The sequence below is a fragment of the Lepidothrix coronata genome, unplaced genomic scaffold (assembly GCF_001604755.1).
Source record: "Lepidothrix coronata isolate B3197 unplaced genomic scaffold, Lepidothrix_coronata-1.0 Scaffold110, whole genome shotgun sequence".
NCBI classification, from domain to species: Eukaryota; Metazoa; Chordata; class Aves; order Passeriformes; family Pipridae; genus Lepidothrix; species Lepidothrix coronata.
The window spans coordinates 2,600,876-2,627,170 of NW_016690290.1; the positions used below are offsets into that span (position 1 = coordinate 2,600,876).

At 50.7% G+C, this 26,295-nt stretch overlaps 3 protein-coding genes across 10 annotated transcripts in view; 2 read left to right on the plus strand and 1 right to left on the minus strand.

Annotated features, from left to right (window-relative positions):
* On the plus strand, nucleotides 1-1,325 carry LOC108501962 (C-C motif chemokine 14-like). Its single transcript, XM_017824348.1, has 3 exons — nucleotides 1-113; nucleotides 522-633; nucleotides 1,004-1,325. The coding sequence occupies exons 1-3, from the start codon at nucleotides 47-49 to the stop codon at nucleotides 1,107-1,109; spliced, it is 285 nt and encodes a 94-aa protein (XP_017679837.1). The 5' UTR covers nucleotides 1-46; the 3' UTR covers nucleotides 1,110-1,325.
* A 3,221-nt stretch (nucleotides 1,326-4,546) lies between these two features.
* LOC108501963 (C-C motif chemokine 5-like) lies at nucleotides 4,547-6,075 on the plus strand. Its single transcript, XM_017824349.1, has 3 exons — nucleotides 4,547-4,812; nucleotides 5,468-5,573; nucleotides 5,935-6,075. Exons 1-3 carry the CDS (start codon nucleotides 4,746-4,748, stop codon nucleotides 6,023-6,025), a joined length of 264 nt encoding a protein of 87 aa, XP_017679838.1. The 5' UTR covers nucleotides 4,547-4,745; the 3' UTR covers nucleotides 6,026-6,075.
* A 1,067-nt stretch (nucleotides 6,076-7,142) lies between these two features.
* Nucleotides 7,143-26,295, minus strand: part of RANBP10 (RAN binding protein 10) — a 65,327-nt gene continuing 46,174 nt past the window's right edge. For 7 of the 8 annotated variants that reach the window (XM_017824246.1, XM_017824249.1, XM_017824248.1 and 4 more), the window contains 9 exons: nucleotides 23,798-23,982; nucleotides 22,609-22,721; nucleotides 20,118-20,226; nucleotides 19,053-19,201; nucleotides 18,503-18,698; nucleotides 17,680-17,804; nucleotides 16,675-16,820; nucleotides 16,074-16,185; nucleotides 7,143-14,020 (listed from right to left, as the gene is read on the minus strand). In XM_017824246.1, coding sequence (XP_017679735.1) covers nucleotides 13,890-14,020; nucleotides 16,074-16,185; nucleotides 16,675-16,820; nucleotides 17,680-17,804; nucleotides 18,503-18,698; nucleotides 19,053-19,201; nucleotides 20,118-20,226; nucleotides 22,609-22,721; nucleotides 23,798-23,982 — 1,266 coding nt within the window. In that variant the 3' untranslated portion in view covers nucleotides 7,143-13,889. The remainder of the gene's footprint in view (nucleotides 14,021-16,073; nucleotides 16,186-16,674; nucleotides 16,821-17,679; nucleotides 17,805-18,502; nucleotides 18,699-19,052; nucleotides 19,202-20,117; nucleotides 20,227-22,608; nucleotides 22,722-23,797; nucleotides 23,983-26,295) is intronic. The other variant, XM_017824245.1, reaches the window with a different exon arrangement.

Sequence of the window (26,295 nt, forward strand, 5' to 3'; positions counted from 1 at the left end):
AGAGGCAGAGCAGTACCCGGAGAGGAAGAGCCTTCCCACAGCCACCATGTTCCCTGCAAGGACAGTCCTGCTGCTCGTGATGCTCCTCACCCTCTCCCCACACTCCAGTGCAGGTGAGACACCTCATGGGCCACCACTTCTGGTCGGGACTCAGGGTCATTCCACCGGGGTGGTCAGGCAAGAAACCCACCAGGTGGAGCAGGGATGGGGCTGCTGGCAGGAGGAGCAACCCCCTGGCCAGGGCAGAGCTGCACATCCCGGGGGGCAGGGAAGGAAGGAAACTGTTCCTGGAGCTGGGTGGTTTTGGCAGAGCTGCTGGAGGGCTTTTGGTGCTGGATGATAACCTGGAGCACCCTCCTCTCCTGCCCAGGGAATGAAGGAGGAGGGCAGCTGGGGGTCCTCGTGGCAGCATTTGCAGAGTTTGGGGGATGCTGTGTGTGTCAGCCTTGTCATGGGGGAAGGTCCTAAAGACAAACTGCCTTCCACAGCCAGTGTTCACAGTCTCTCTTTGTCTTCTACAGCCCCTTATTCTCCATCTGAGTGCTGCTTCCATTATGTAAAGGGTGCTCTCCGACTGGCAAACCTGAAGGATTACTATTCAACTTCCAGGGAGTGTTTTTTCCCAGCAATTGTGTAAGTCCTGGTAATTTCCCCACTGCTGTGCTGTTTCCTGAGCCAGCACAGGTTCAGTTCATCTGCAGACAGGACAGGGCCAGGTCTGTGTAGCCTCCATGGTTTTCCAGCATGAAGAGGGGAGGGCACGACTGTCTGGGCACTTCTACAGGGCAGAGTTTAGGACGTGAGTCCACTGCAGCTCCTGAAGGCTCTGCACAGGCTCTAGAGGTGCTGGGCTGCAGCATGAGCTGATTGTAGGACACCAAGTACCCAGGGGCAGCGTGCAGGGCCAAAGGGAATAGAGAAGGATCAGGGAGGGAGGATGGCATGGGCATGAGTGGGATTATAGCTGTCATTTCTCACAAAGCTTCACCTTTAACCTCGGCAGGTTTAAGACCAAGAACGGGACCAAGGTCTGCGCAAACCCGGAGGAGCCCTGGGTGCAGAGAGCAGTTGGGAAGCTCCAGAAGAGGAAAGAACTTCGTGCCCCATGATGTAGAGTGGGTGCCCTGGTTAAGGCTACCCAACATCCTGGTGGGAAGGAAGGTCTATAACCATCCTCCCAGAAGGGAATGCAGAGGTCCTGGCTGCTGGTTGGGGACACTGACTCCCCAGAGCCCTGAGCCGTGTCCACCAGCCGGGCACCAGCCCCTGGAATGCTGCTGGTCCTGCCAGCACCTGCCTGCTGATCTCAGCCACAAAATAAAGTTTAGTTCATGTGAGATTGGAGAGTGGTGTCCTTTCTTCTCCCAGCCCCACAGCGCTGCTGCTGCTGCCAGCAGGTCGAGGCATGGAGCTGGCCAAGGGGCTGGGGTGGGATGGGGGCTCTTCCCACTGAGTCTCACTGGGGCAGGCAGGGAGGGGCATGGATGGCACTGTATGGATGCAGGGCATTTGGGTACTCGCTTCAAGGGGGCTGGAGACTCACCTGAGGGCTTTTAGGTGCAAAAATGGGCCCTTAGAGGTTTCAGCTCGTCCCTTGTGCTGCCCTGTGCAGGAGCACAGCCTGGCTGCCACATCTGCCCCAGGACTGTGGTGTCTCTGAGCTGTGCTGCAGAGGAAGGGTTTCTCTGCAGACCTCCCTGGTTAGGGAGGACAGACAAGGGATGCTGAAGCAGACAAGGGATTCACCAACATACAGCCCTGGAAATCCCACCCCTGCCAGGATCCCTGGTTGCTCAGCAGCGATCCCTGCCAGGGTTTTGGGATGGGGAGGAGAACTGCAAGGGCAAGAGTGAGGGAAGTTATGGGCTGGGATAAAGACAGTTTAATAAATAAAGCAAAAGCTGCGCACACAAGCAAAGCAAAATAAGGGATTCATTCACTCCTTCCCACCCTCAGGGAGGTGTTCAGCCACAGCCAGTGGAGCAGGGCTCCACCACGTGTGACAGAGACCTGGGGAGACAAAAGCTGTGATTCTGAACGTCTCCACATCCTTTCTTTTCCTGTGACTGTTCAAGTGTGGGGGGGAGGGGGGAAGAAAACCAACCCAAAAAAACCCCCCACCAGAAAAACCCACCAAGTCACAAAAAAGCCATCACTTACCACCAGCCGGATGATGCTCAGCCAGTCCCTGAACAGCTGCCACCTTGAAAGCCCTGCTGTCAGCACTCCCAGCTCTTGGGGAAGGGGATTTTGGCTGCAGCAGCTCCAGGGATGCTTTCACAGCAAAGGCAAACCCCACCCAGAGCTGAGGGATACCCCTGGCACACTGCGGGTCTGGGAACCGGAGGTCTCATGGGCAACAAGAGGCAGGTGGAGCTCTGTGGGTCCACCAGGAGAAGCTCCAGCCTGAGGAAGCCTCTTAAACTGTTGCCTTTATCCTTCCTGAGCTTTCAGACTGTGGAGTCACCCTGTTTGCTTGGACTTGGTGCCCTCTCCTGACAGCTGTGGCATGGATGCAGCACAGGCCTCAGCACCAGCCAACGTTTATCACACACACCTGTACTCTGTTAAACTATTAACTTCCATGATTACCCACTCAAACCCCAAGAGATTATATGAGTCAGAGAATATTTCCCCATCTCTACATTGCTTTGGGGTTTTTTCATCCGTGCCTATCCCATTTTAATTCCTGAAGTGAGGTTTTTCCTCAGTCAAAAAATTTGTATTCAATTGTTAATTATTAGTGAGGTTGCAGGTGGTTTGGACAACCATAAACTCCTGTGCACAGCCTGTCTCCCCTTGTTCTCTCCACACAGAGGGCTGCTTGCCTTTACATTTGCCTAACAAGGAGCACCTGGAGAGCAGGCTGGAGAACACCTGGAGAAGAGGCTGTGCCACCAGTGGGAATGGCCTGGAAGGTTGCTGGGAGCACCCCAGGCACTGCAGGTTTGAAGAGCATGGAGAAGACTAAAGCCAAACCTGAAGGTTCACTGCTGGGACAGGGACACAGAGGGAACCCCAGTCCTTCAGAGCTTTGTGGAGCCTCTCCAGGCCCAACGTGCACTAATTTGCTTTATGAAGGGCAGATAGTGGAGGCATCTATTAATGCTTCCTGTAGGACTGGGGACAAGAATAATTAGCTAAGGGAAAGGAGGTGCCTCAGACAAGCCTGAAAAGGGAGCTCAGGGCTTGGCACGTAAGGTTTTCTGTGCCAGGAGATGGCTGAAAAAGCTATTAGCTCGGTTCTCCCTTAATTACAGCCCTTTGCTTGTAACCCATGCCCAGGAGGTGGTGTGACTCTGGCAGCTGCTGGGCTTGAGCGTCTGTACATCAGAGACATGGCAGGAGCTGCAAAAAGGAGGGCAGAAGAACTGGGGGGGATGCAGAGTCCAGAGAAGAGGACTCAGGAGCTCCTGTGTGTCAGGTGTTTTCTGTCTGTAGAGCCCTTTCCTGGGGAAAGCAGCATCAGAACCCAGTGGTGCTGTGCCCAGCTCTCCACATGGCCACCCTGGCCCGTGCCAGGCCACCAGACCCCATGTTGTGTGGGCTATTTCTTCTAAATCAGAATTTTCTGCACATTTGATTTGTTTCCTTCTCCTTTCTTCTTACAGAGAAGTCAGCGAAAGTGTTCTTACAGCGAACATGAAATAATCTTCAAGGAAGTCCATTTCTACCTCTGTTCTCCTCTGAGAAGCCCTGGCTTGCCTCATCCCCAAGCCACAGCCAGGTCCCCTCCTGTGCTCCCAGGGAACCTGTGGGGGTTCCCAGTGGGTCCTCCCCCCCTCCTCACACACAGACCATCCTCCCCTCCCTGGGAGCAGATCCCTGCATGGAAGCTGGGCTGGTGGTGCTGCTGTGTCTGTGCCACCTGCCCCTCCTGCCCTTTCGCTCCTCTCTGGGCTCTGGGATGACTCTCCTGGGGCTGTAGTAGGGTTTGCCCCATCTCCCTGCAGAAATGACCTGTCTATACTGATGGCCACAGGCCTCCATCCTTCTGACCCTCATTTTGATCCCAGTGCTCATATGGGAGGCAGAGGCAACACTTGGGCTCAGACTTGTGATCAGACCCAGACTCTCCTCAGACACCCCACTGCCACTGCCCTATTTTTTTCCCCTTCTATAAAGTCTCCTGAACCCACCAAAAGCATCTCTGCCACCCCCTGCTCTGAGGTCCCTGCTAGTTTGGTCCAGAATGGCTTTTTCTGCCTGACATCCCATCCCAGAGTGCTTCACTGACTAACCCAACACCCTCTGTGTGGCTGGGGTGGCCAGTTTGGAGGGAACTCATTAGTCACTTAATTGGCCAAACCAATTAAACCCACCTGTGACTCGTTCCTGCTCAGACTGTGGGTCGTCTCTCCGGTTAGAAATAAGCAGATGAGCATTGGACCTGATGTTCTCTGCCTTCATGGGAATATGGGTTAATCTGCTTTCCTGAGTAAATTTCAGTTCTCCCAGAGCCTCCTGGAAGCCCCTCACGGCGTCACGGCTTCCGCAGAAAGCAGAAGTAGCCGCCCCCCTCCTCCTCGACCTTTTCCACCCCCCCACTGGATGTGTCCCAAAAATAAACGACAGAAACCCCCTCATCCCTGGGAAGGGGCTTCTTAGAACACGTCTGAAGTTTTTGGAAGAGCAGCCCGAGGGGGCGGGATGAGGAGGATAAATTACGGAGCAAGGGGAGCCAAAGCCACGGACATCGGGCAGGGCAGCACAAAGGACAGAGGAAGAGCCCTCACGCAGCCACCATGGCCACTGCAAGGACAGTCCTGCTGCTCACCCTGCTCCTCACCTTCTCCCTGCACTGTGCCACAGGTAAGGCACCTCGTGGGCCATTGCTGCAGGTCCGGGCTCGGAGTCCCCACTGGGGATGTCCCACTGGGGAGGTTGGGCAGGAAAGCCCAGCAGGGAGTGGGAATGGTGCTGCTGGCAGGAGCAGCAACCCCCTGGTCAGGGCAGGGCAGGGCAGCACATCAGGGATGCAGGGATGGATGGAGAAGGTGCTGGGTGGTTTCAGCGAAGCCGGCCCTGGGGAGATGCTGCAGGAGCCTGGGGGAGACTCTGGCAGCCGTTCCCCAGGTCTCAGCTGGATGAGCAAGTGGTTGGAGCGGGGGGGAGCACGTTCAGCTGTTTGGAGCCTCCTAAAACACCCTGCAAGTTGTGCCCCCACCTTGGAAACCCCCAAAACCTCATCCCCAGAGCGAGCAGCCCGACCTTACCGTGCGCTCTGGTGGCTGCAGCAATACGGGCTGTGGGGTGCCGGGTCCTGTGCTGTTCCCCTCCCCACCATTGTCCACATCCCAGTCCTGTGCTTGCTGCCACGAAGGGAAGCAAATCCCTGCTGTGGGATCCTGCAGGAGCTGCTGAGAAGCTCCACAGTTCCACACCCTGCGGTGTCACTCTCTGGTGATGCAATTAGTTGCAAAATGCTGCCAAGGCTGTTTAAAACATCCCTCCCTTCCCTTCCCAGCCCACTTCAGACCCATCGAATGCTGCTTTGAGTACGCAGAGAGACCCGTCCGACACGTGCAGAGCTACTATGAGACCCCCATTGACTGCCCTATGCCTGCAGTTGTGTGAGTATCCCAGGGATTGCCTCCCACCCCGGCACGGTGGGGAGCTGGAGCAGCTCTTCCTTCCCATCCCACCCTGCAGATGGCTCAGTCCCAGCCAGGGGCATGTGCCTGGAGGGGGCTGTGGCAGGAAAGTAGCTCTAGGGTGGGCAAAGGGGGGGAAAAATAGGTTTTAGTGCTTTCTGCTTAAGCCAGTGGTCTGGGAAGACTCAGACACACACCATCAGCCCAAGGAGGCCATTGGACTGCTGGAGATGATTCCAAGCCTCCATCCAGGATGGGGCTGCACAAGGGAAGGGGGGAATGGGAAGGGAATGGCTCACAGTTCACATTTTCACTCTTTTTCCTCACCTTCTCCTTGCAGGATTGTGGCTGCCAGAGGTGCCAAGATCTGTGCTGACCCCAAGAAGCGCTGGGTGGAGAAAGCCATAGAAAAGCTTCAAAAGAAAAAATGAACTCCATCCACCATCCCACTTGCCCATCCAGTCCTCCTGTCTCTGCTGTGGCAGTGGGCACCACCACTGCAGGTGGAGCCAGCCCGTACCCTGGCAGGATCAGGTGTCACCACATTATGGACCAGCCGGCCACCAAGCTCCTCCTGCTGCCCCTGCCCTGCCAGGCTGTGCCAGTGGAGCAAATATTTATAATAAAGACTCATTGATATAAGTTGCTGTCTGAATTTTTCCTGATTCTTCCAGCCCAAGGAGCAGATCCTACAAGCCCAGGGGATGGTGTGACCCAAAAAAACCTCTGCCACAAGCACAGGTTTCTCCGGGCTGGGAGCAAACTGTGCCTGGTCACAGTGTGCTTCATTGGGAATGTGATAGCAGAGCCAGGTCGTGACCCATAGGTCAAGGACACGGAGGTGAGGTTACCCTTGCCCCTAGGTAAGGCTGTACATCCTCAGAGCACGCTCACAGCCCCACGGGCTTTGCAGGTGCTCCAGAATTAAGGGATCAGCAGTGGAGGGTTCCGGGAAAAGATACTGATCTACCAAACCCTTAATACCTTGTCAGCTTCCAAATGTGCTGGTGGCCACTGCAAAACATCTGAGGGACACGAGAAACAATATCCAGTGTGCTGGGAGAGTGAGGACACAACCCCCTTGAGATGGGCAGGGAGGTGTCCTGGCTGCCTGTCCCCCTGCAGGGCTGGGGAGGGGTGGGAGCAGCATGGCATCCCAGACGCTCACACCAGGCTGCTGGTCCATCACCTCATGGGAGAGGTGCAAATCCACATGGGAGAACCACAGAAAGGTGAAGGCAAGGAATGTGGCAAGTGCCACAGACTGATCCTCAGCCCAAAGCTTCCTCAGTGTTTCGTGCTCCGTCACAGAACACGGCAGGGCTGTATTTTCTAGGATACCGAATGGCATGGGAAAAACATCCCCAGTGACATTTCTGCCCGCAGGTCATAAGCACCATGGGATGAAGCTGAAGCAGAATGTGATGCTGGGGGACAAACATCCCATGGATTGTGCATCCCCTGTCAGAAGGGACACGAGCTGCCGGCCCCGTGATCGCCTTCCCTGGCAAGCACAGACTGACAAAGCACACAGCTCCACATCGGCTCTTGCACATGGATGTGTATTTTAATAAAAATAATTCTGTCAATATACAGCAGAATGTCGATTTTTTTACCATATTTCCAGTATATTTTCATAGGCTTTTTCTCAGTTAAAATCCCCCCCCAATCCCCTTTTCGAAGTTTTCATGCGAAGCGTCAGATAACTTAATTCACAAATACTAAGCTTAGACTGAACCAATGTGCACAGTTTGTGTAATGTCCATTTAGCCAATGTTGTACCAAAGAGGAGGAACTCCCTTCCGAAGGCGATGAGAAGCCTGGAGTGGCACAGGGAGATCTGCCCGGCACCGGCCGCTCCTCCGGGGCTGGTGGGAAACCTGCAGAGACCTTGCACCCCCTGCTCCAGCCGAGCATTTCATACCTGAGTTTTGAGCAACCAGCAGGAGAGGAGTTCACTGCGTGGTGGGCAGGTCCTGGGGCTTGCCCTGCTGCGTGCCAGAGCTTCAGGTGCTGGCAGCCTCCTCCTGCCTCCCCCGGCTGCAGAGCCGTGAAGAGCGTGCACAGGCGGGACCGAGAGACAATCCCAAGCCAAGCCCTGTGCAGAGTCCTTGGTCTGGAATTCACCATAATTGTATTTTTCGAATTTTCTTTAAAATCTGGAGTATCCCCAGAGCTGCTGCTGTTTCTCCTTTCTCCAAGTTTGAGCCAAGTGTGGAAGCCCAGCCTGCGAAAACCCCTCTGTGCTCCCTTCTGGAGGAAGGGTGCAGCTGAGGTCCTCCCAAGCAAAAGAGGTCTGAGCAAGTGCCTCGACCCAAATGGAGTGACCAGGGTCTGCCTGGCCAGGGGATATGGAGCAAGGAGCAGAGGCTTGCATGACCTCCAGGAATCCTTCTGTGGTGATGTGAGTGTAAATCCCTCATGGGACTCGAGGGCTTCCTGCAAGCAGGAGAGAGTTAAGCCTCCCTCCTGGAAAGAAAACAGCCGGCAGGACACGTGCTCCTCAAGTCTGGATGATGCCCTGGCTTGCTGGGCACTGCTACAGCTCAAGCTGCAGGCTCTGAGCTCTGTGGGACGTGGGGAGAGGGACAGACATGCCCCGACCAGCCATCCATCACCTGCCACCTCTTGTTGCAGGAAGGATGGTGGAGAGCAGCCAGTGCTGCCCATGAAAGAGGCCTCCAGGTTCTCAACTGCTCCCTTTTTCTCTCAAATCTGCTGTAGCTCCTCCCAGCTCCCTGGCAACACTTCCTCCAGCTCTCTGCCCTAAACAGCCGATGTGACAAGGCTCACAGCCACCTCTGTCTCTTGAGTAAGAACTGCTGGACTGCAGTTCCCTCCATCACTCATTCCTCATTCCTGGCATGTCCTTCCCAAGTCTTTCTGCAGAAACACCTTGGGACAGACGTGTACAGCTGGAGACCCAACACTAGCTCTCTACAACAGACCTACTGCCTCCCCAACCCACCACTCAGGCTGCTCTCACACTGGCAGAGTGGGAAGTTGCTCCTTCTGCAAAGGGGACTCCTGGGTGGACCAGGGCCTTTTCAAGGTGTTCCTTCTCTCAGGCTGTGACCAGCTCCACGGGGCCTCACTGCACCCAGGACTGAAGCATGATGGACCCCTCTCTCCATCTGCTGCCCGTGGGGCAGTTCAAGTCTGCACTCTGCTTCTTCATGGGAAGAGCTTCCCAATCCTGTCTGGTGCCCCACACAGCTTCACAGCATTTACAGGCTGCTCTACAGCCTGACTGCCAAGGTTCACCTTCTCAATCAACCCCACAAAGGCAGAAGAAACTCTGAAACTTGCATCTAAACAACAGTTGCTATGTATTAACACAGACAGGTACCAAAGCACAGCAGCAATCCAACCTGGTTTGCTTTGCTGAAGGAGGAGATGGTTCATCATCCCTGATGCCCAAGGTGGAAAATTACATACTCAATCCCCAGAACTAGTTCCAGCAGCTCTGGTTGCTCCAGTTGTTCAAGGGAGACTCAAGAACAAAGCTATTTAAAGAATGGTAAAGATGCCTTAATAAAACGTGACAAACAAGGACAAAGCTTGAGGACAGGTTGAGATGTCACTGTGAAAAACCAGAAGGAAAAAGGAAGCATATGGAAAGATCCTAGGTGAAGGTAACCATGAGGAATGATACTCCTGGAGGGGCCCATCTTCCACCCCAGTCACAGCTCCATCTCCCAGTGTCCAAACCCAGTTGGCAGCAGCACAGTGAGAACAACCAGGACGCTGGAAATAGCAACAAGCTGTAGCACCCATAACCAACACATCTTTTATATGTCCCAGGGCAACGAGTTCCAGCTCTGGTACTCACAGGGGGATGGAGGGGAGGGAGAGCAGCCACCAGACAACCTCCCCTCAACAGCTGGATGCTGCATATTGTGCAGTGCTTCACTTGGGAGTCCCTCTCCATTCTGCTCCCTGCACACAAGGGCTCAGTTCCTAACCAGACTCCAGAAGAACAGCAGAATTGCTGCAGCCAGACCAGCTGCAGGCTGATGGGATCCTGTATGGTGACAAAAAGGGACTGTTGTGCCCAGATCTGCCCCTTTAGGCCAGCGTGGCACAGCAAGCCTGGGAAGGGCAGTTGGTGTTGCCATGCCTGTGCTCGACACAGACACGAGCCACAGAGCTGGCCCCTGGTTTGGAGCAGCTCCCACAGCACCCAGCAGGCAGATACCACTATTGGTGGTCATGAAGCTGGGAGAATACTGGGACTGTGGGAGGCAGACAAGCAAAAAGGGAGAGCTGGTAGCAGCAAGAAGTTTTCCCAAAACAAGCTGGCTCTGAGAGCACATTGAAGGATGCAGGGGAAACAGACCTCCCTACTCATGAGAGGGCTCATCTGAGACCTCATTCAACCTTCTAAGTCTTGAATTAGCTTTTGTTAAATACCTGCTAGGGTAGGCTCATGGAACATCCAGAAGAATCATCTGGAACGAGATGGTTCCAAGGGGAACACGAGCCAAGAGAAACAAGATTTGGCTCCCCTGGTACAGGAGGGATGTCTACAAACTCAAATGCATCCAGCACAGGCCACTAAGATGCTCACAGGCTGGACTACTATGTGTATGAGGTGGATACACCTCCCAGAAACCTTTATCCCAAACACTCCAGTGCACCTCACTCCAAAGTTCTTCCAATGCATTCTTGATGCTCTCTCTTGCTGCTCTGGGAGAAGAGCATGAACCCTTCTCCACAGGGAGAAAAGCCTGGTGATGCAATTCAGCTCCATGAAGACGTCTCCACAGAACCCCTGAAGGACACTTTAACCAAGGCTCCAGGTCTGGAATTCCCAAAATGTTCTCAAAAGGCCACTTAACAGTCAGGGCATTAGGCTCAGACCCAAAGCCCAGGATGTGCAGGGCTGCTGTTCACCACCCTGGAAAACAAGTTTTCACTAGGTCCCTGTGAAATGTTATCCTTCTGAGAGGCCCTCACTGCAGTGCTGAGTTTGAGGAAGGCAGGTGGAATGGCTGGTGCCCAGAGTGTGTTTGCCACTCTACAGATCACTCTGGGTGGTGCCTCTGGACTGATCAGGGGAGAGCTGAGACTCTCCGAATGCGCAGCCACAGCAGAGCTGGAAGAGGTTTCTCCTGGGAGCAGTGACCAGGTTGCCTGAGGTACTTGGAATAACAAATCCCAACTTTTATAGAAGTACTTTTGAACTGCATGTAGCCTCTGTTCAGGTGGACAGCCATGTTCAAAGCTGAAAATCCCAATTGACTTTAGTTCTGCTTTTTAAAATTACTGCAAAAATCATGTTTCAGCCAGCATGAACCATCAAAGAGCAGCCAGGGAGATTCAAAGGCAACAGGCTTTGAAATACAACCTGGGAAAAGCAAGCCAGAAATCCCACCTAGGAATCAGGGGTAGGTGAAGGCCTACACCCCACCACACACTGCAAACAATGCTGATCTTCTCCATACTGAGTCATGGCCACGTTAGTCAGAATCTGAGCAAAATAAGCAGAAATCAGTAGTGAAACCACCAGACCACTTGAAATAAATGAAAAAAACCCAAGTAACATTCATCACGCATTTCCTGGTACCAGAATAACCAGATATCTAGGAACATCTCTTGTTTTGGGGCTTTTTTTTTAACAGTGAAAGGGAAACCAAAAAAAAAAAGATGCTCTAGGACAGTCAGCACAGCTTTGCTGGGAAACCAAGTGGGGCATTACTATGACGCAAGATGAAAAGTCTTGGCTTAAAGAAACCACAAAGAGAAGGAACTCAGAAACCTCAGAAAGAGATAGTGTTGCTACAAAGATGAGAAGTCTGATTGCAGCCAGACTGCTGCAAGCTAAACAGGGACCAACAGCAGAGGATGTTGCCAAACGTGAAAGGCAAAGCCAGGTACTGAGTTTTTCCAACCTCAGCACCCACAATCAGCCCAGCAGTGTGCCCTAAGCCTGGGTCTAAGGAATGAAGAGCCTGCAGGAGAATCTCACCAGGCCAAGTTCACAAGCTGCCTCAGGCTCTGGGGCCCAGTGGGCTGGGACAGGCAGCCCTGGCACATTTGGGATCAGAGGCTTCAGAAAGGAAACCCGTCCACTGAGTTATCTCTGCACTTGCAGCAAGGCAAGGACTGCAGGCTGGGGCAATATCCATCTGCAGGCCAATGAGGAGAGCTGAACATCAACAGGTGAGCTTTCAGGCACATCAGGCGTCTCCCAGAACTGACAAGAAGCCCCAGATTTCCAAGTTAAATTCCTTCTGCTTAGTGCAGCCCTCTGCCTCTGTCTCCCTAGGAAAAGCCTGTGGTAGGCAGAGTTCCCTCTGTTTTTTTCAGCTACACGAGTTAATCTGATCGAAATATCTCCTCCATCTCCAGACCTCCAGCTGACTGTTTTCTTAGGCCACCATGGCTCTAGCACTGCCTCTACACACTGTACACCTTCATCAAAAGGTAGGGATAGCATTCCCAACCACCTCCAACACCATCTGCACATTCCCTGCCACAGTCATCTTCTGCAGTGCAGGAGACACCCGACCCCTGCCCTGCCTGGATTTCAGACCTCACGTGCCAGCTGCAAACCCAGCCTAGCTCAGAGGTCACACACCACTTTCCCTTCTCAGTGGCACACAGGCTCTCTTGTTGCTTCAATTCCTGGCACAGGCTAACCTCTATTTTAAGGGCAAACCTCATCCCAACCTGTTCATCTTTCACTGAACCTTCAAAAAAAAAAAAAGTAGAATTGGTGAACAGCAGTAAAAGTCATGTTCATTTTGAGCTCCCCTGGGTCCTCCCCAGAGCTGCTGACCTAAAATTCATTTGGTGCAGAACTGCAACTCCTGCCACGCAGCCAGGCTGAACCTGCCATCTCTAAATGGTACAGCAGAGGATGCAAAGCACATGCTGGTGCTGCCCACAGCCTCACCAGGTAACAGTACACACTCAGAAACACAAACAGGTGCTTTAAATGCTCCGTATCACTCGAGTCCCTGGGCCTGACACCACAGCACAGACACGTCAGTCCATCTTACTTGGAGGTTACTCACCCACAGATCTCTGCTGGTCTCCTTTGGGCCTGAAACTTCAGTAATTATCTTAGTAATCCTTAAAGAAACATTGCTGCTCTCTCCTGAATGGCCCAGGCCTGGCAAAGCTGGTACTGACCCCAACCCACAAGCTGATGTCGGCATGTCCCACCTGAGAGGGTGAGCACAGCTCAGCCCAGGCTTCTCAAGACACTTCCAAAATTCAGAGACGCTCATCTAGATCAGTGTTATGGGGACATGGGGGCAGGAAATACTGTTATTACTGAGTCTTAGTGCCAGAGCCCTCCTACATGGAGATAAAGGAGGATTTGTTAATTTAACAAAAAACTGTTGGCCCAACGGGGCAGCACCCATGGATGTTTCTGGCAGGCTCACACAACCTGCTTCTACACATGCAGTGGCAGATGATTTCATATTCACCAGTCCTGTCCCTCCAGCTGCCAGGAGAGCTGGATTTAACTATTTCTCAGGGTTGTGAGACACTTCTACAGCACAACCACTAACACAAGGCAACGTCAAGTCTTCTACTCTTCCCACTCACAAAGCCAAATTCGAGAGCCTTGGGCTCTTAAGAGAGGCACCATGAAGGACCAGGCTCCTCCAACTCCCACCATTAGTGTGTGACAGGACCTACCTCACCAGGTCTCCTGCGGGGTTGTACGATGTGTATGTCTGGGACCGAGTCTGTGGGCAATAAATACATCAGTGACTTTGTGGAGGTGGAAGAGACCTTTTTAATAAACATGATTCAAATAAAATAAAATAAAAAAAAATCCCTCTGAACTGCCACTGTGAGAAGAGTTCAGATAACTAGCACAGAAGATGATGCTGTATGTGCACGATGGAGGGAGGAGGGAAGAAAAGAACAAGCTGTCACCAACTTGATCAGCTTCCTCAGTAAATCAGCATAAACCAGCTCAGCAAAACTCTCCAGATAAAATATCGGTGGAACCATGAGAAACAACTCAAATCAAAACAAAGAGAAATCCCTACATCAGAAGGCGCTACATTAGAATAACCAGCGAAATACTGAGTGCTGCTGGAGCCGCAGCAATGGCAGGGAGACAGGTGAGATCTGCCGGTCGTTCCTGGGGTCAGGAATAGCCACACAGTGAGGGGACTCACTCAGTCCTTTCACAGGCAGTGTTTGTGTGTGCTAGAGGGGGTGTCGGTGGCAGGGAGGTCAGGCTATCAAACGAGGTGGTGGTGCAGAGTGGCAGCAACGGAGGGTGAAGGGCAGCACTCAACGATGTCAACTCCATCTTGCTCTGTGTTAGTGCAAATAGTCATCTACTCTGGCAAAGGAGCAGGAGCCCAAGCCCACACGAGCCATGAGCCGCAAACACTCCGAGGCCTGGCCCAGGGCAAGCATCAGCGGGGGCTGCTTTGGCAGGTTCTGAGATTCTGTGGGGGCAAAGAAAGAAATCCGTTTAGAAGAGGTGTCCTGGCTGTGCGCTGGCTCACCTGCACTCGGGTCCCTCTCAGTCCCCACCGGGCACCCAGCCCAGCATCCCTGGCAGGAGGTGCTGGCTCTGGAGGGAAGCTACTCCTTGAGTTCCGCCGGCTCTGTGCTGCTGCACCTCCACATACCCCTCACCCATGACATGTTCCACGGCTCAGCAGGGCCTTTGAGAGAGCGCTGCTGTGGTGGCCAGAGCAACAAAAAGGCAGTGAAGCTCCTGCTGATGCTGTCTGCCAAAAAACCCTCCAAGCACGAGAGATTGAAGCATGGAAGAATAAGGAAAGGCAGGAGAAACTGGCACCAAGTGAGAGCACACTTTCCACCTCTCACACTTGTGCAAGGCTACACAGCAGCCCAAGCCCTGGACAAACTCGTCTCTGCATCTTTACAAGTGCATGTTCACTGTGCAAGCATGAGGGAACCCTCAGCTGAGCTGGACAAGGTGTCTTGTGACCTGTGTGATGAAGCATGTCCAGATACCATCGTTCATGTCTCCCTGGCGACAGTTATCGGCAACTTGTCCATGTTCCTGAAGCACTGACAAACAACTGCTGACTGCCAGGGAAAGGGACTCTCCTTCCCAAAACATGTAACTTCTGTTCCTCTACTCAGTCAGAACAGCTGTTCCTTCCCCCAGAAGACAATCTCTAAATCTCCTTCTGGCACACTCAGTGTGAGATGCACAGACCCCCTAGGAAATCCTCACGGGCACAGTGAGCCAGACCAGGCATAGGAGCCCAGCATGGGTTTCCAAGACAGAGAACCTGTCCAGTGGACAGTGTCTGGCTGCTGTGGATGGACTGGGGAGCGTCCTGCAAAGTTACCTGGGCAGCGACAGCATGGGCATGATCTGGTGACACGTTCAAGGGCCCTGCCTAGAATGAATCAATCCCTTTGTCGCAGGCTGGTGGCAGGCCATAACCTCATTATTTCTCCACCATGGGTTTTTCTGGAGCTGAAGGTGCCAGGAGGATCAGTAAAGGCACAGCAAGACACTGAGGGCAGCAAAGACTTCCATCGTGGGAGGCCATTGCATTTACTACACCAGGTTCAAGATGGGGGCAAATGACAACAAGCTGTTGGGCCACGGAATGTGCTTGTCTAAGGAAAATGGAAGAACAGGCATAAATGTTCAGCTCTGAGGACACAGAGGAGGGCAACAGACTGCTCATACCTGGATCCAACCATCCTGCTGACACACAGAGCAAAGCTTATCAGAAGAAGAGGAGCTGCCTTGACAGCTGAAGAAAACCAAGCTATAACCAGATCTCTGCACAGAGCAGGGCCCTCTCAGTGCAGTTAAGATCGTAAGGGAAAGAGCAACAGGGCCTGCCCTGCAGGGAGTCAGGCTCTCTGGGATCTGGCAGCCATAGCACAGGGTGGGAACACACAGAGGCAGTGCTTGAAGGGAAGGTAAACCCTGTCTGCATTTAACTCTGCATGTTCAGCACGAACTCAAAGGTAACTGGAATTATGACTCCCCTCTGCTTTAGAGCCAACACTATGGAAAACAGCTTCACTCATGAGGTGCTGCAAGAGAGCAACTGCATTCCCTCCCAGACAGTGGGATGATGCCAGGACTCAATTCTGCCAACCCACACAGCACGGAAAAGCGCCCTGGTAATGCCTGCAAAATGATTCAGGTGAGTTCAGAACATGAAGGAAGAGGGGCAGGAAATGCATCAAAGAGATCTTGGTTTCTTCTATAAGCAGGGGAGGAAAATCCTTAAGAGCATCCTTGGAAGCAGCACTGAGGAAGATGCAAGGAAGGGAGCCAAAAGAAGTTTCTCAGGGGGATCCATTCTCTGCAGGCTTCCCTTCCACCCCCCTTCCTGCATCACTGCCCTGACAGTCCCCAGCAACAGAAAGAGAGGCCAAAGCTGAAAACAAGAACTCCTGAACTTTCCCTAACACTTGCAGGCTTGCCCACCACAGGACAGCCTTTGGGAGCAGGTGTGTCCAGGGGGAACAGCTCCCACAGGAACCAGATCTTACCCAATATAGCACTATTGAGAGCAGCACACACAGGTTCCCTCTGGATCGGGTCCAGCTGTTGGCCAACGGGGCAGTTCCAAGGGTCTGAGTAAGCTAACAAGCTAAAGGCGTCCTGTGTGAGAGAACAGAGAGGCACAGTGAGGTCCTGCAAGGCTGCAAACACACAGGAGAACCACCAAGTCTGTCAGCTGGGGCACCTCCTGCCATCACCACGGTGTCAGGTGCCTACCTCCTGAAAAGAAATGGCCCTTTTCTTCTTAGCAGCAAAGGACCACACTGGGCCATCAAGATAGTGGGTTAAAGAGGGTGCCCCCTCCACCTGGCAGGGGAGCCAGCACAGGAAGGCAGGTAGAGTGTCACCTGGAGAGAAGAAGAGCATGCAGTTGCTCCAGAAAGGCAGGCAGGAGCTGTAGTTCTTCTCTCCTGTGCTGAGAATTGGGTGTAGATGCTCTACGTTCATGGTTTGACCTCTGATCCCCACGCAAGCCCCCTCTTCCTCAGCAGGTGCAGAAGTGGGGGCTACCCAGAGTCTGCAAGGGAACCCACACCCCCAGTCCTGGCCCAGAGAACTGCTGCAATGCAGCACAAGGCCCAGGCTTACCTGAAGCATCTTTTTGTGCACGGTGTTCTTCCCATATTCTCTGCAAAGCTGTTCGCTCAGGATCTGCAGCTCCCGCCCAAACTGGATCATTCTCTCGGTGGCAGCGTGGTTCCCTCCACAGAGCTGCCTCTGGGGACAGCTGTCTTCTGGAGGAAGGGCAGTGGAGAAGGAACAGTCATCTCTCCTTCCTCACCAATGCCCGCTCTGTGTCATGACACCCACAAACTCCTTCCCCTTCTGGAGCAGGTGGCTGTTCCCCGCTCTACCCCAGTGGAAGCTTTCTGTGATTCCTGCACTACAACAGCCAGCAGTGGGCTTTTCACAGTGCCTGATAAGTACAGGAAAGATCTGAGCTCGGTTTAATGCCACAGGACTACCTAGAAAGCAAGTCTCCTGATAAAATCCCAGGAGCTTGCAACTCCAGCTGTGTTACCCTTTCATGTGTGTAATACAACATACACAGCACAGAAATCCCCTGGTTTAACAAATCCTGGACTCAGAAAACTTTCAGTCAGACATGCCAACACCACCAGCTTCCCAGTATTAGTGGCCACAAGACCCATTTCAACTAGAGAAATCCCCAATTTCAGAGGTAGTGTGGCAGATTCATCCTCTCCCTCCTGGCTAAATCACCCACAAACAGGACAGTCACGGCTGACCAGCCGTGCTGAGGCACAGCCCAGCTCAGCTCCCCAGCTGGCACTTCTGCCAGGACTGTTCTGAGTTGGATTTCATGACCAGCACTGAACAAGCCTTTGACTCCTACTGCTTTCCCTGCTCCACAACATCGCCAGCACTGCTGTGAGACTGTGAAAAGCCAGACCTAGTTTTAGTTCCAGGACAGATTCATTTTCCCCATGAAACAGGTAGCTTGAGAACTTCATTCACTGGGTGGGGAAAGAAGCCCAAAGTACATGTTCTACTCCCCACTATCCCATCACAGTTTTAACTCCTGATACCAGCTCTTTTTATTTCCCTTTACCCCTCCTGCCTCTGAGGCCCTACCCATGCTGGACTCATCCGTCTGCAGGATCTCTTCATGTTTGTAGGTGCCATTCATTATCCTGGTGGATGAATTTTCCAGGACTCCGTTGGGATAATGCTCAGCCTCCATTTCCATCTCGCTGTCACTGAGGTAAAAAGAAGGAAGAAAGGTTAGATGTCTAAATTAGAAAGAGAAGAAATTAAGAGCTCATGTGCCAAATGGTGCCCAGCAATGGCCAGCAGAGAAGGAAAGGTGCCAGCTGGACTACAGGGAGCCAGATGGTCTAAGTCAGTGTAGCAGAAACTGTTGCAGGCTTCTGAATACAATTTATGAAACAGGTTTCTGTTCTGGAAGTGCCTGTCATAATTCCAGGTGCCGAGTGCTTTGCATTTTCCCTTCAGGAAGTGTTCATCCCTGGGACAGCCAGACAATAGATAACACACTAACAGACTGCACAGGAGGGGAATCTTGGCTAAGCCCTCAGTCCTTGCAGAGAGTGCAGTACAGAACACTTAAATGTTCAAGACAGCAGGCTGGCTGAGACTGCTGAATAACTACTGATTAGAGTGTCTAGACAAACCCATGGCACCAGTGTAATGGGACAGCTTGGTGTCTGGAACAGGAGCATCATAATATTCCTTATGAGATAAGCCTCCAAGCCTGAGCCACAGAAGGGAAACTGGAATGGGTTTGTGGCTGCTGGGAATTGTAGTGACCTTGTAGATACCAAATATTGCTCAGAAGGGCAGGACAGATGACCTTCTAGCTCCTCAGAAAGCAGACTGAGCCCTTTCCCACCATCTCACTCTCACTCAGGTGTCTCCAGAGGAAAAAAAAAAATACCTGGTTTCTTGATTACTCGTACTACTGTGCTGCTGAGATTTGGTAGAATCTGTAGAATTGGACTCAGAGTAGTTCACAGATGAGGGGGAAGAGGAGGAGGAAGATGAAGATGATGAACTCAGTGCTGGGTATTTACTGTGACTCTGTTTGCTTTTTGTGGACATGACTCCATTGCTACAGGTTGGACTATCTGCTCCTGAAAGCCAAGAAGAAAGAAAAATAAGACCAGACTGACAATATTACTCTGTTGTGAAGTCAACAATTTGGCACAAGAGGCTTTGCTTTCCTGACCTCCTCTCACCACTGCATCAGTGAGACACCGAGTCACTGGTGGCTGCACTAAAGGCCTGCCTTCAAAACCTTCTTTATTCTGAAAAAAACCTGCTCTGCAGACAACTAATGCAAAACCAATTCTGCAGCAGTGTAGAGACACACATGCTAACAGTACATCCCCTCAGCTGGGTATCAGAAAGGAAAGGAGCATTTCATGGAATCATGTCCACCTCAGACACCTGCTCTTCTCACTGGGAGACAGGGAGAACACACTTACCGGTACTGTGAATGTGGGAGTTGCTTGATCCGTGTCTCGGACTGAGGCTGGGGGACCCGGGGTAGCTGTCCTGGGATCGGGGGCTGCGGGCACTGAAACAACGCACTTCGCTGTCCGTGCCGTTCACCATCTCCACGAACTGCCGACACCTGGTTTCATAGGAGGGGAGAAGGGGAAAAGGGTGCGTGACAGCCAGGATGCTCTGCACTGAGCCCCCCTCAGCTCCCCAGTGGAGAAGTCCTAGAAACTGCAAAGGAGTTAAAACCCCTTTGCTTTCAAAAGGACATTTCAGACTCCTGATGCCCTTGTGAGTGGTCTGATAAAGCTACAGGAAGGAGGAATCCAGAAACTGCAACTTTGATGCTAATAAATGTTGAGAAATTCCCAAAAAGCAAGTTTAATTCCACTGTGCTAAGAAGAAACCAATCCTCTACGGCTTTCAGCTCCACCTCCTCTGCAGGTACTCCAAAATTCAACTGTGGGAGATTTTTTTCAAGGGGAAGATACTAAAACTGTCAAACATCACAGGTCCTTCGCTGCTCCATCAACCTAAAAACACTGGTGGCCAATGGAAAATAGAGAAAGAGTAAAAAATTCCGTGACAGTGAGGACAGTTCCTCATTTAGCTTTACTGGGAACTGTCCCCATGTCTTAGAAGGTTGGGAGAGCCGCTCTGTACAGCTGGAGAACTGGAACATTTTTTTCCTTTAGTCTCTACCCCACACAGCCTTTTCCATTCCTCTGCCTTTCCAGGAACCTTCACAGTGACTGCCACTGCTCCAGCAATGCAGGTTCTCCACAAGACAAGTGAACACCACCTGTGAAGGAGTTTCTGGCAGTCAGCAGAGCTAAAAGTCACCCAACTCTGCCTGACCTCATGAGGCAAAGCCACACTGGCTCTGAGCAGCAACAAAAAGGCTACAAGCACTGTACAAAGGACTCCCAAAGGGAATCTCAGTTGGAATTCAGAGCAATGTGTGCAGCTGGCCTGGATGTCTGGGCAGCCTCTTCTCTCCTGCATCTACACATTTCAGGAGTAGAGAGTATAAAGCTATTCATACTTACTTTAACATGAAGAGCAGGTTGGGGTTATGTTCTAGGAGGCCAGGATAGAGCTGCTGGGTGGCTTCTATAGCCTCTCCCACTCTGCCTGCTAATACTAGCTTCTGTATTCCTGAAAGCAAAGGGAGACCTGGTGACACACAGGACCAGCCCACAGGAACAGCCAGAAGGGCTGTCTCATATATGCCACCCAGCTCCCCACAACCACCTTGCACAAGGGCTTGGGAGAACTGGGGACCACATTTTGTTTATTATGGATTAGGGTGAGGAAAACCATGTGAAAATGAGGGAGGATTTCTTAGCAGCAAAAAAATACCCAGAGCAGAAGGTTTTGAAGGATGTAGTAGGTGAGCTGGGGTGGGGTGCTCTGAGACTTTAGTCCTTTAGTCACAGAGCTCTGCAGCAATGGGAAAGAAAGCAGGACATGCTGGCTGGATGGAAACAAGGAGGCTGCTGGGAAAATGACAATTTCAGAGGGAAGCCCCTAAGTCACCCCATATTACATCCTCTGACTGGTTCATGCTTGGAAGTGTATGTCTGGCTGGGAATCAGATAAGAGGAGTATTCTTGGAGGGTCTGTGGGCTTAAACCACAGCACAGTATCCCCAATATCCCCACCTCTAAGCAGAAGTAATTATATCAACAAAACTGGGTTCCTGCAAGTCTCATCTCAATGTATTGAGAGAATTAACCACAGAATTAACCTGAGTTTGGCCTGCAATGAGCCAAACTGACTCCTAGAACCAGCTGTTGACTAAGCTAGAAACAGCTCAACAAGTTGTACATTTTTAGGAGCTGTAAAGAGACAGGGCAGAAGACACCTCTCATGCTGCGTGTTCATGCCCCATGTATGTTCCTTTGGTGGGTCAGAAGACACAAGTGCCAGACTCATCTTGAGATCCCATCCCTGAACGCTCAGAGAAGCTGCTGATCTACAGATTTGCATTTTATTTTTTTTCTAAATGTAGAAAAAAATAAAAGAAAAAACCTATATGTACTTAAAACTAAAACTGCATTGTTTTTCCAGCACTCCTTATAAGCAACAGAGGGAAGTTTTTGAATGGCCTGTGAGGTGCTTTGCAAGCAGAGGCTCAGATAGTAAGGCTGTGGCTTTTGCTAACCATGAGCAGTTGGAATCCCAGCCTGGTAAATCCTCATTAACAATCCCCAGTAACAAACTGCAATGACTTGTCTTGGCTCCCACTTCTCACTGTCTATTAGCTTGTTATAGTAGCTGAAAGCTGGAACCAAAGCCGTGGCTCTCACACCAACACAAGAGCTCTCACTTCACTCTGTTCCTTCCTCGCACGTCCGTTTTTAAGTCTCGCTGCTTTTGACAGCTCCCTGCTCTGCCTCGTTTTGCAACTCTCAGGGATGCCATTCCCTTTCTCATTTTCCCTTCTTTTTTGTTTTCCCATCTGTGTTTTCCTCACACCTTTTATTTAAGCCCCAGCTTGGGAGCTCTGTGTTCCCTCCCTCCGCCTGCCTCGTCCCCTGCCCTCAGACAAACGCGAGGCTCCGCTGGCTAAACCCACACCAGTGGGAACACTGGCTGGGGTCAGGGTTGCATAATGCATGACCTGGAAAGCACAAAAGCCCATCAGCACTAACAGGCAGCAACTACAAGTTATTTAAAAAGCAGAGTCCCCAGATGAACCTGAATGCTGGCTAAGCACATGCAATGTATGGAGAGCGAGCCACAAAGGGGCACAACGCTCCCGACCCGTAACAGTCACAGGAGGAGCAGTTCACAAAGGGAAGGGCAATGCACAGGGTGGGATGCAGCCTGTATTCAACAGCCAGGAGAATGCAGAAAGCACACCAATGTTCTGCCACTCTGCAGTCTGAGCCTGTGAATAGAAAAGCTTAAAATAAAGGTACAGCAGGGGAAAGCTGCGGGCCTGATTCTGCAGGAGCCAAAAAAGCCTTACAAGCTGAGAGATGAGCCATGGGGAAGGAAACAGCAGCAACCAAAACAGACACAATATGAATTCTTCACGTAGTGTGAGCTAAACACCTTGGCTGTGAATACAAAAAAACCTCAGTATACAAAAATGTCACCTGAAATCAAAATGTGCAGAGGGACTGGGAGAGTCCTTAACTCTGGGAGCTGCAGTCAGAACAGAGGGATGTGTCTGGGTCCCTGTGACTATGGGACTGCCCCTGCTGCAACAGCCTGCAGCAAAGGACTCAAATCCAAAGGGATCTCTGGTGCACAGTGACCTCAGCTCAGGCAAAGGCCAAGCACAGCAGACAGGCAAAGGCAAGCACAGGGCAGTTCTCCAGGCAGAGGTGGCAGAGGGTGGAGGGGACACGGTGATGATGGGAAAAGTGCTCCCAGCAGAGGTTCCCAAGCTCTACTGACCCACCCAGCGTGCTGTGGAGAGCTTTATAATGTCATGGAGTAACTTCTCTGCTTCCACAGCACTTCACTCCTCTGCAGAGTCCTGAAGGGAACACATGGCCAGTGTGCCACACTTTGGGAATGACTTACTTTGTCTATTCTTTATTGAGGTCTGTTCTTCCTGGATTGTGGTGTCTGTGACTCTGGCAAAGGCAGTTGCTGTGGAACAGTACCCATGATGAACCAAATATGATGAAACCATACTAGAAAAAAAGAAAATACAAAGAGATGAAGTGACATTGGTGAAACAGGATCATCACACTGGAGAAAAAAAAAGAAATCAACACAACAGAAGTTGCAATTTCAGTGACATTAAGGTTGGAAAGGACCTCCAACATCAGCAAGTCCAACCTTTGACCAAACACCATCATGTCAACTAAGCCACAGCACTAAGTGCCACATCCAGTTGTTTCTTGAACACTTCCAGGGATGGTGACTCCACCACTTCTCTGGACAGCCTGTTCCAATGCCTGACCAGCCTTTCAATGAAATAATTCTTCCTGATGTCCAATCTAAGCCTCCTGTGGTGCAACTTGAGGCCATTTCCTCTTGTCCCATCGCTCACATGTTACCTGGGAGAAGAGACCGACCCCCACCTGGCCACAGCCTCCTGTCAGGGAGTTATAGAGAGCAAGAAGGTCCCCCTTGAGCCTCCTTTCCTCCAGGCTGGATCCCCCCAGCTCCCTCAGCTGCTCCTAATCAGACCTGAGCTCCAGATCCTTCCACAGGCCCATTGCCCTTCTCTGGACACACTCCACACCTCAGCGTGTCTTCAGGCAGAAGACACTCCCGACCTCTGACAACTCTTGTCAATTGTTCTCATCAAGTTCCACTCAATCCTTTTTGCAGTGGGAACTGCATTCAGTATTGATAAATTCATAAAGTGGCATAATGTGCTTTCAGGTTTTGAAAGCCTTTGGTTTAGGCTATTTCTTGCTCTTTCATTTCTAGGTTCAGCTGATTTACATCCTGGCTTTTCTCCTGTGTTAAGAGTTTTCATGGTGTCCTCTCCCCTCCCCTTCCCCCAGTGCCTCACCTCAAAACATATGTTCCTCCATCCCTACAATCCTTCATGCATTTTTGGCTGAAAACTTCTCCCATACCTTTTACATTTCAAACAGCAGCAATCCACACAGGGAAAACCACTGAACAACAAAACAGAGGGCAAACCGATTCGAGCAAAAACGCAGCGAGGGGCAATTTTTGCCATCAGAGAGCATAAATCAGCATTTAAAGGCTAAGAAAATGGAAGAAGGTGAACAGCAGGGCAGGGACTTACTTCTGCAGCATGGCTTGCCACTCGCCCAGCCTGTCTCCTATGGGAAACCGCTTAATGGTGCTCTGGATCTTCGCCCGCCACTCCCTCATGTAGTCCTCGATGTCGAACACAAAGGGCTGCTGCCCAAAGTTGGCATCCACGATCTCTCCTGGAGTCTGGAGACCCACTGTGGGGTAGAGATTTGACTGGGAAGGGAGAAAAAAAAAAAACCAAACCCTGTGTTAAATGCAGCTTTCTCTTTCTGGTTCCAGTTACGTGGTTTGTTAAGACAAAAGAGCCCCTCTTTTAATTGAAATAAATAAAATGGAAGAGGAAGAGGCAACAGCCCTTTAGGTGCTTCTCAGGGAACCCTGTGACTTATTGTGCAGTTATAAAAGTTACTGCATAAAACCAGAACAACAGGTTCAATCCCCCAGCAGCCTGTGATTGAGCTGTGACTGCTTCTGTAGATGGCTTAGTTTTCTGCAATTTCTACCAAAGTTCAAGATCCAGCAGATAATAATTAACATAATAATAATTAACATGGTATTTAATGTAATAATAATAGAATAAGAATAATAATGAGAAGAATCAATGAAAGGTGCATCATCTCAAACAACAGATCTATGTGTTCTCTGCTGTTTCAACTGAACTATTTTATTCCTTGGAAGTCGTTATCAGGATATTTGACAGATGAATTTCATATTAAGAACGAGCCTATGGATCCAAATGGAAGCTTTGACACACCACTAGGACATGGGAAAAAGAGAAAGGTTCCCACCATGAAAATACCTCTAAAATTCAGCCAATAATTCAGCTTCTAAAGATGATCTAATTGAAAATAGGTGGCCAAAGTCTATCTAGAAGTTCTCTGAATTCACACTATTTTAAGAATAAATTGTGGATAGAAATTGATCCCTGAGCCCACTTAGATGTTGGGAAAAGAGAAACAGCATCAGAAAAGGCACAAGGGTGGCACGATACAGAAGAGCTATCAGAGGAAAATGCTGTATTTACAGTCAGTCTCTCTATTCTTTCAAAAGTGGCTGACAAGGAAATATCTCTAATGAGGGATCAGATTTTTTTCACAGACCATACTTAAGACTTTTTTATTAACTGTTTAGTATTATAAACCCAAGAACTTCCAAAGCCAGGAATCAGACACCCAAAACACTTGGAAGTTAGAAGGAAAAAAAAAACAATTTACAAGATATCAGGTATTTTTCAGCCACTTCTGGGCATGTTAATTTTTGAGCGGAAGCTGCTTCCCCTCAACTTCTCTAAAATCATCTCAGAGTTAGAATTCCATTTCTCACACATGGGATGTGTTCTCTCTGTTTAGCAACTGTTGGGAACTACACGTATCTCCAGCACCCTGCCAGACACAGGGAGAGTTTGTCACAGAGACCACTGACCTGCCAAGTTCTTCAGGCACACCTTCCCCGTGACATCTGGACCATCTCTTGCCCCTGGTGTTGGTGGCCAGTTGATCACAACCCTCTTGCTGATCTTTACCTGTTTTTTGACCCCCTTCTCCCTTTCCACTCCTGCAATCCCAACCTGGCTCTTCCACATTCTGCTTTTTTTCATTTCCTATTGTTTTGGCAAACCTCCAGGCAGGACAGACCTGATACAGGCTTGTATAAGGAAGAGTTAGGCCTAAGCATTGGCTTAAACTGGCAAAAAAGGGGAAACTCCCTCTGTGGGAACTCACTTCTATTTCAAGCAGTTACTCTGGTATTAACTTCAGCTTGTGCTAAGCCAAAATGTGGTTTTTCCCACTGTTGTATTTTTGTACAAATGCAAACAGCCTTTAGAGGAAACCGAAACAAGATGAACCAAATATGTTTCGCCGTGTCTGACGCTGGTTTTCAACTTCAAGGATCCACTTTAGCTTCCTAATACTGCAAATATTGCAAAATATTGTCTTCACCAGTTGCCTCTGAAAGGGGAATTTTGGAACAAGCACTTCAAGGAAATGATTTCTAAACTGGTGTTGTTTTGAAGGGTCAATTTAATTCCTTGTGCAATCTCACTGACATGCAAACCCTAAAAGTTATTTAAGCTTAAAAAGTGTGGAAGTAATGGGGCTTATTGGCCAAGTTTCTCACTGATGTGTGTTACCTCTCAGCTTCCCATGGGCTGTAACACAAGGAAAAGCTCTCACAGCCTCTCCTGGGGGATCAGATCCACAGCCAAAAATTTGTGTGGAGCTGCTCAAACCAGAGCACTTCAAGGGTCACTCAGGTAAGTTTTCTGTTCCCACTCCTGTCTGCAGTTAAATTTTTAGACTGCAGCTTTAGAAGGTGAAGAACACAGATTGCATTCCACCTCTTTCCTATGATGGATGCTTTGTGTTTGAGCCTGGATCACAGTGCTGTAATAAATGGAAAAATCCCACCTGCAAATTACATCAACTTCAAATTCCCTGTTACCTCAAGACTTCTACAATCTCTGACAATAGTCATTATACTTAAAATAAAACAAAAGCTTGTCTTGGGTTTGGCACCCTCTTCTTC

Coding starts and splice junctions, on each gene's coding strand:
- LOC108501963 (XM_017824349.1), top strand. CDS start 4,746: ATGGCCACTGCAAGGACAGTCCTGCTGCTCACCCTGCTCCTCACCTTC. Junction 4,813..5,467: donor CTCCCTGCACTGTGCCACAG/GTAAGGCACCTC, acceptor TTCCCTTCCCAG/CCCACTTCAGACCCATCGAA. Junction 5,574..5,934: donor TGCCCTATGCCTGCAGTTGT/GTGAGTATCCCA, acceptor TTCTCCTTGCAG/GATTGTGGCTGCCAGAGGTG.
- LOC108501962 (XM_017824348.1), top strand. CDS start 47: ATGTTCCCTGCAAGGACAGTCCTGCTGCTCGTGATGCTCCTCACCCTC. Junction 114..521: donor CTCCCCACACTCCAGTGCAG/GTGAGACACCTC, acceptor TGTCTTCTACAG/CCCCTTATTCTCCATCTGAG. Junction 634..1,003: donor TGTTTTTTCCCAGCAATTGT/GTAAGTCCTGGT, acceptor TAACCTCGGCAG/GTTTAAGACCAAGAACGGGA.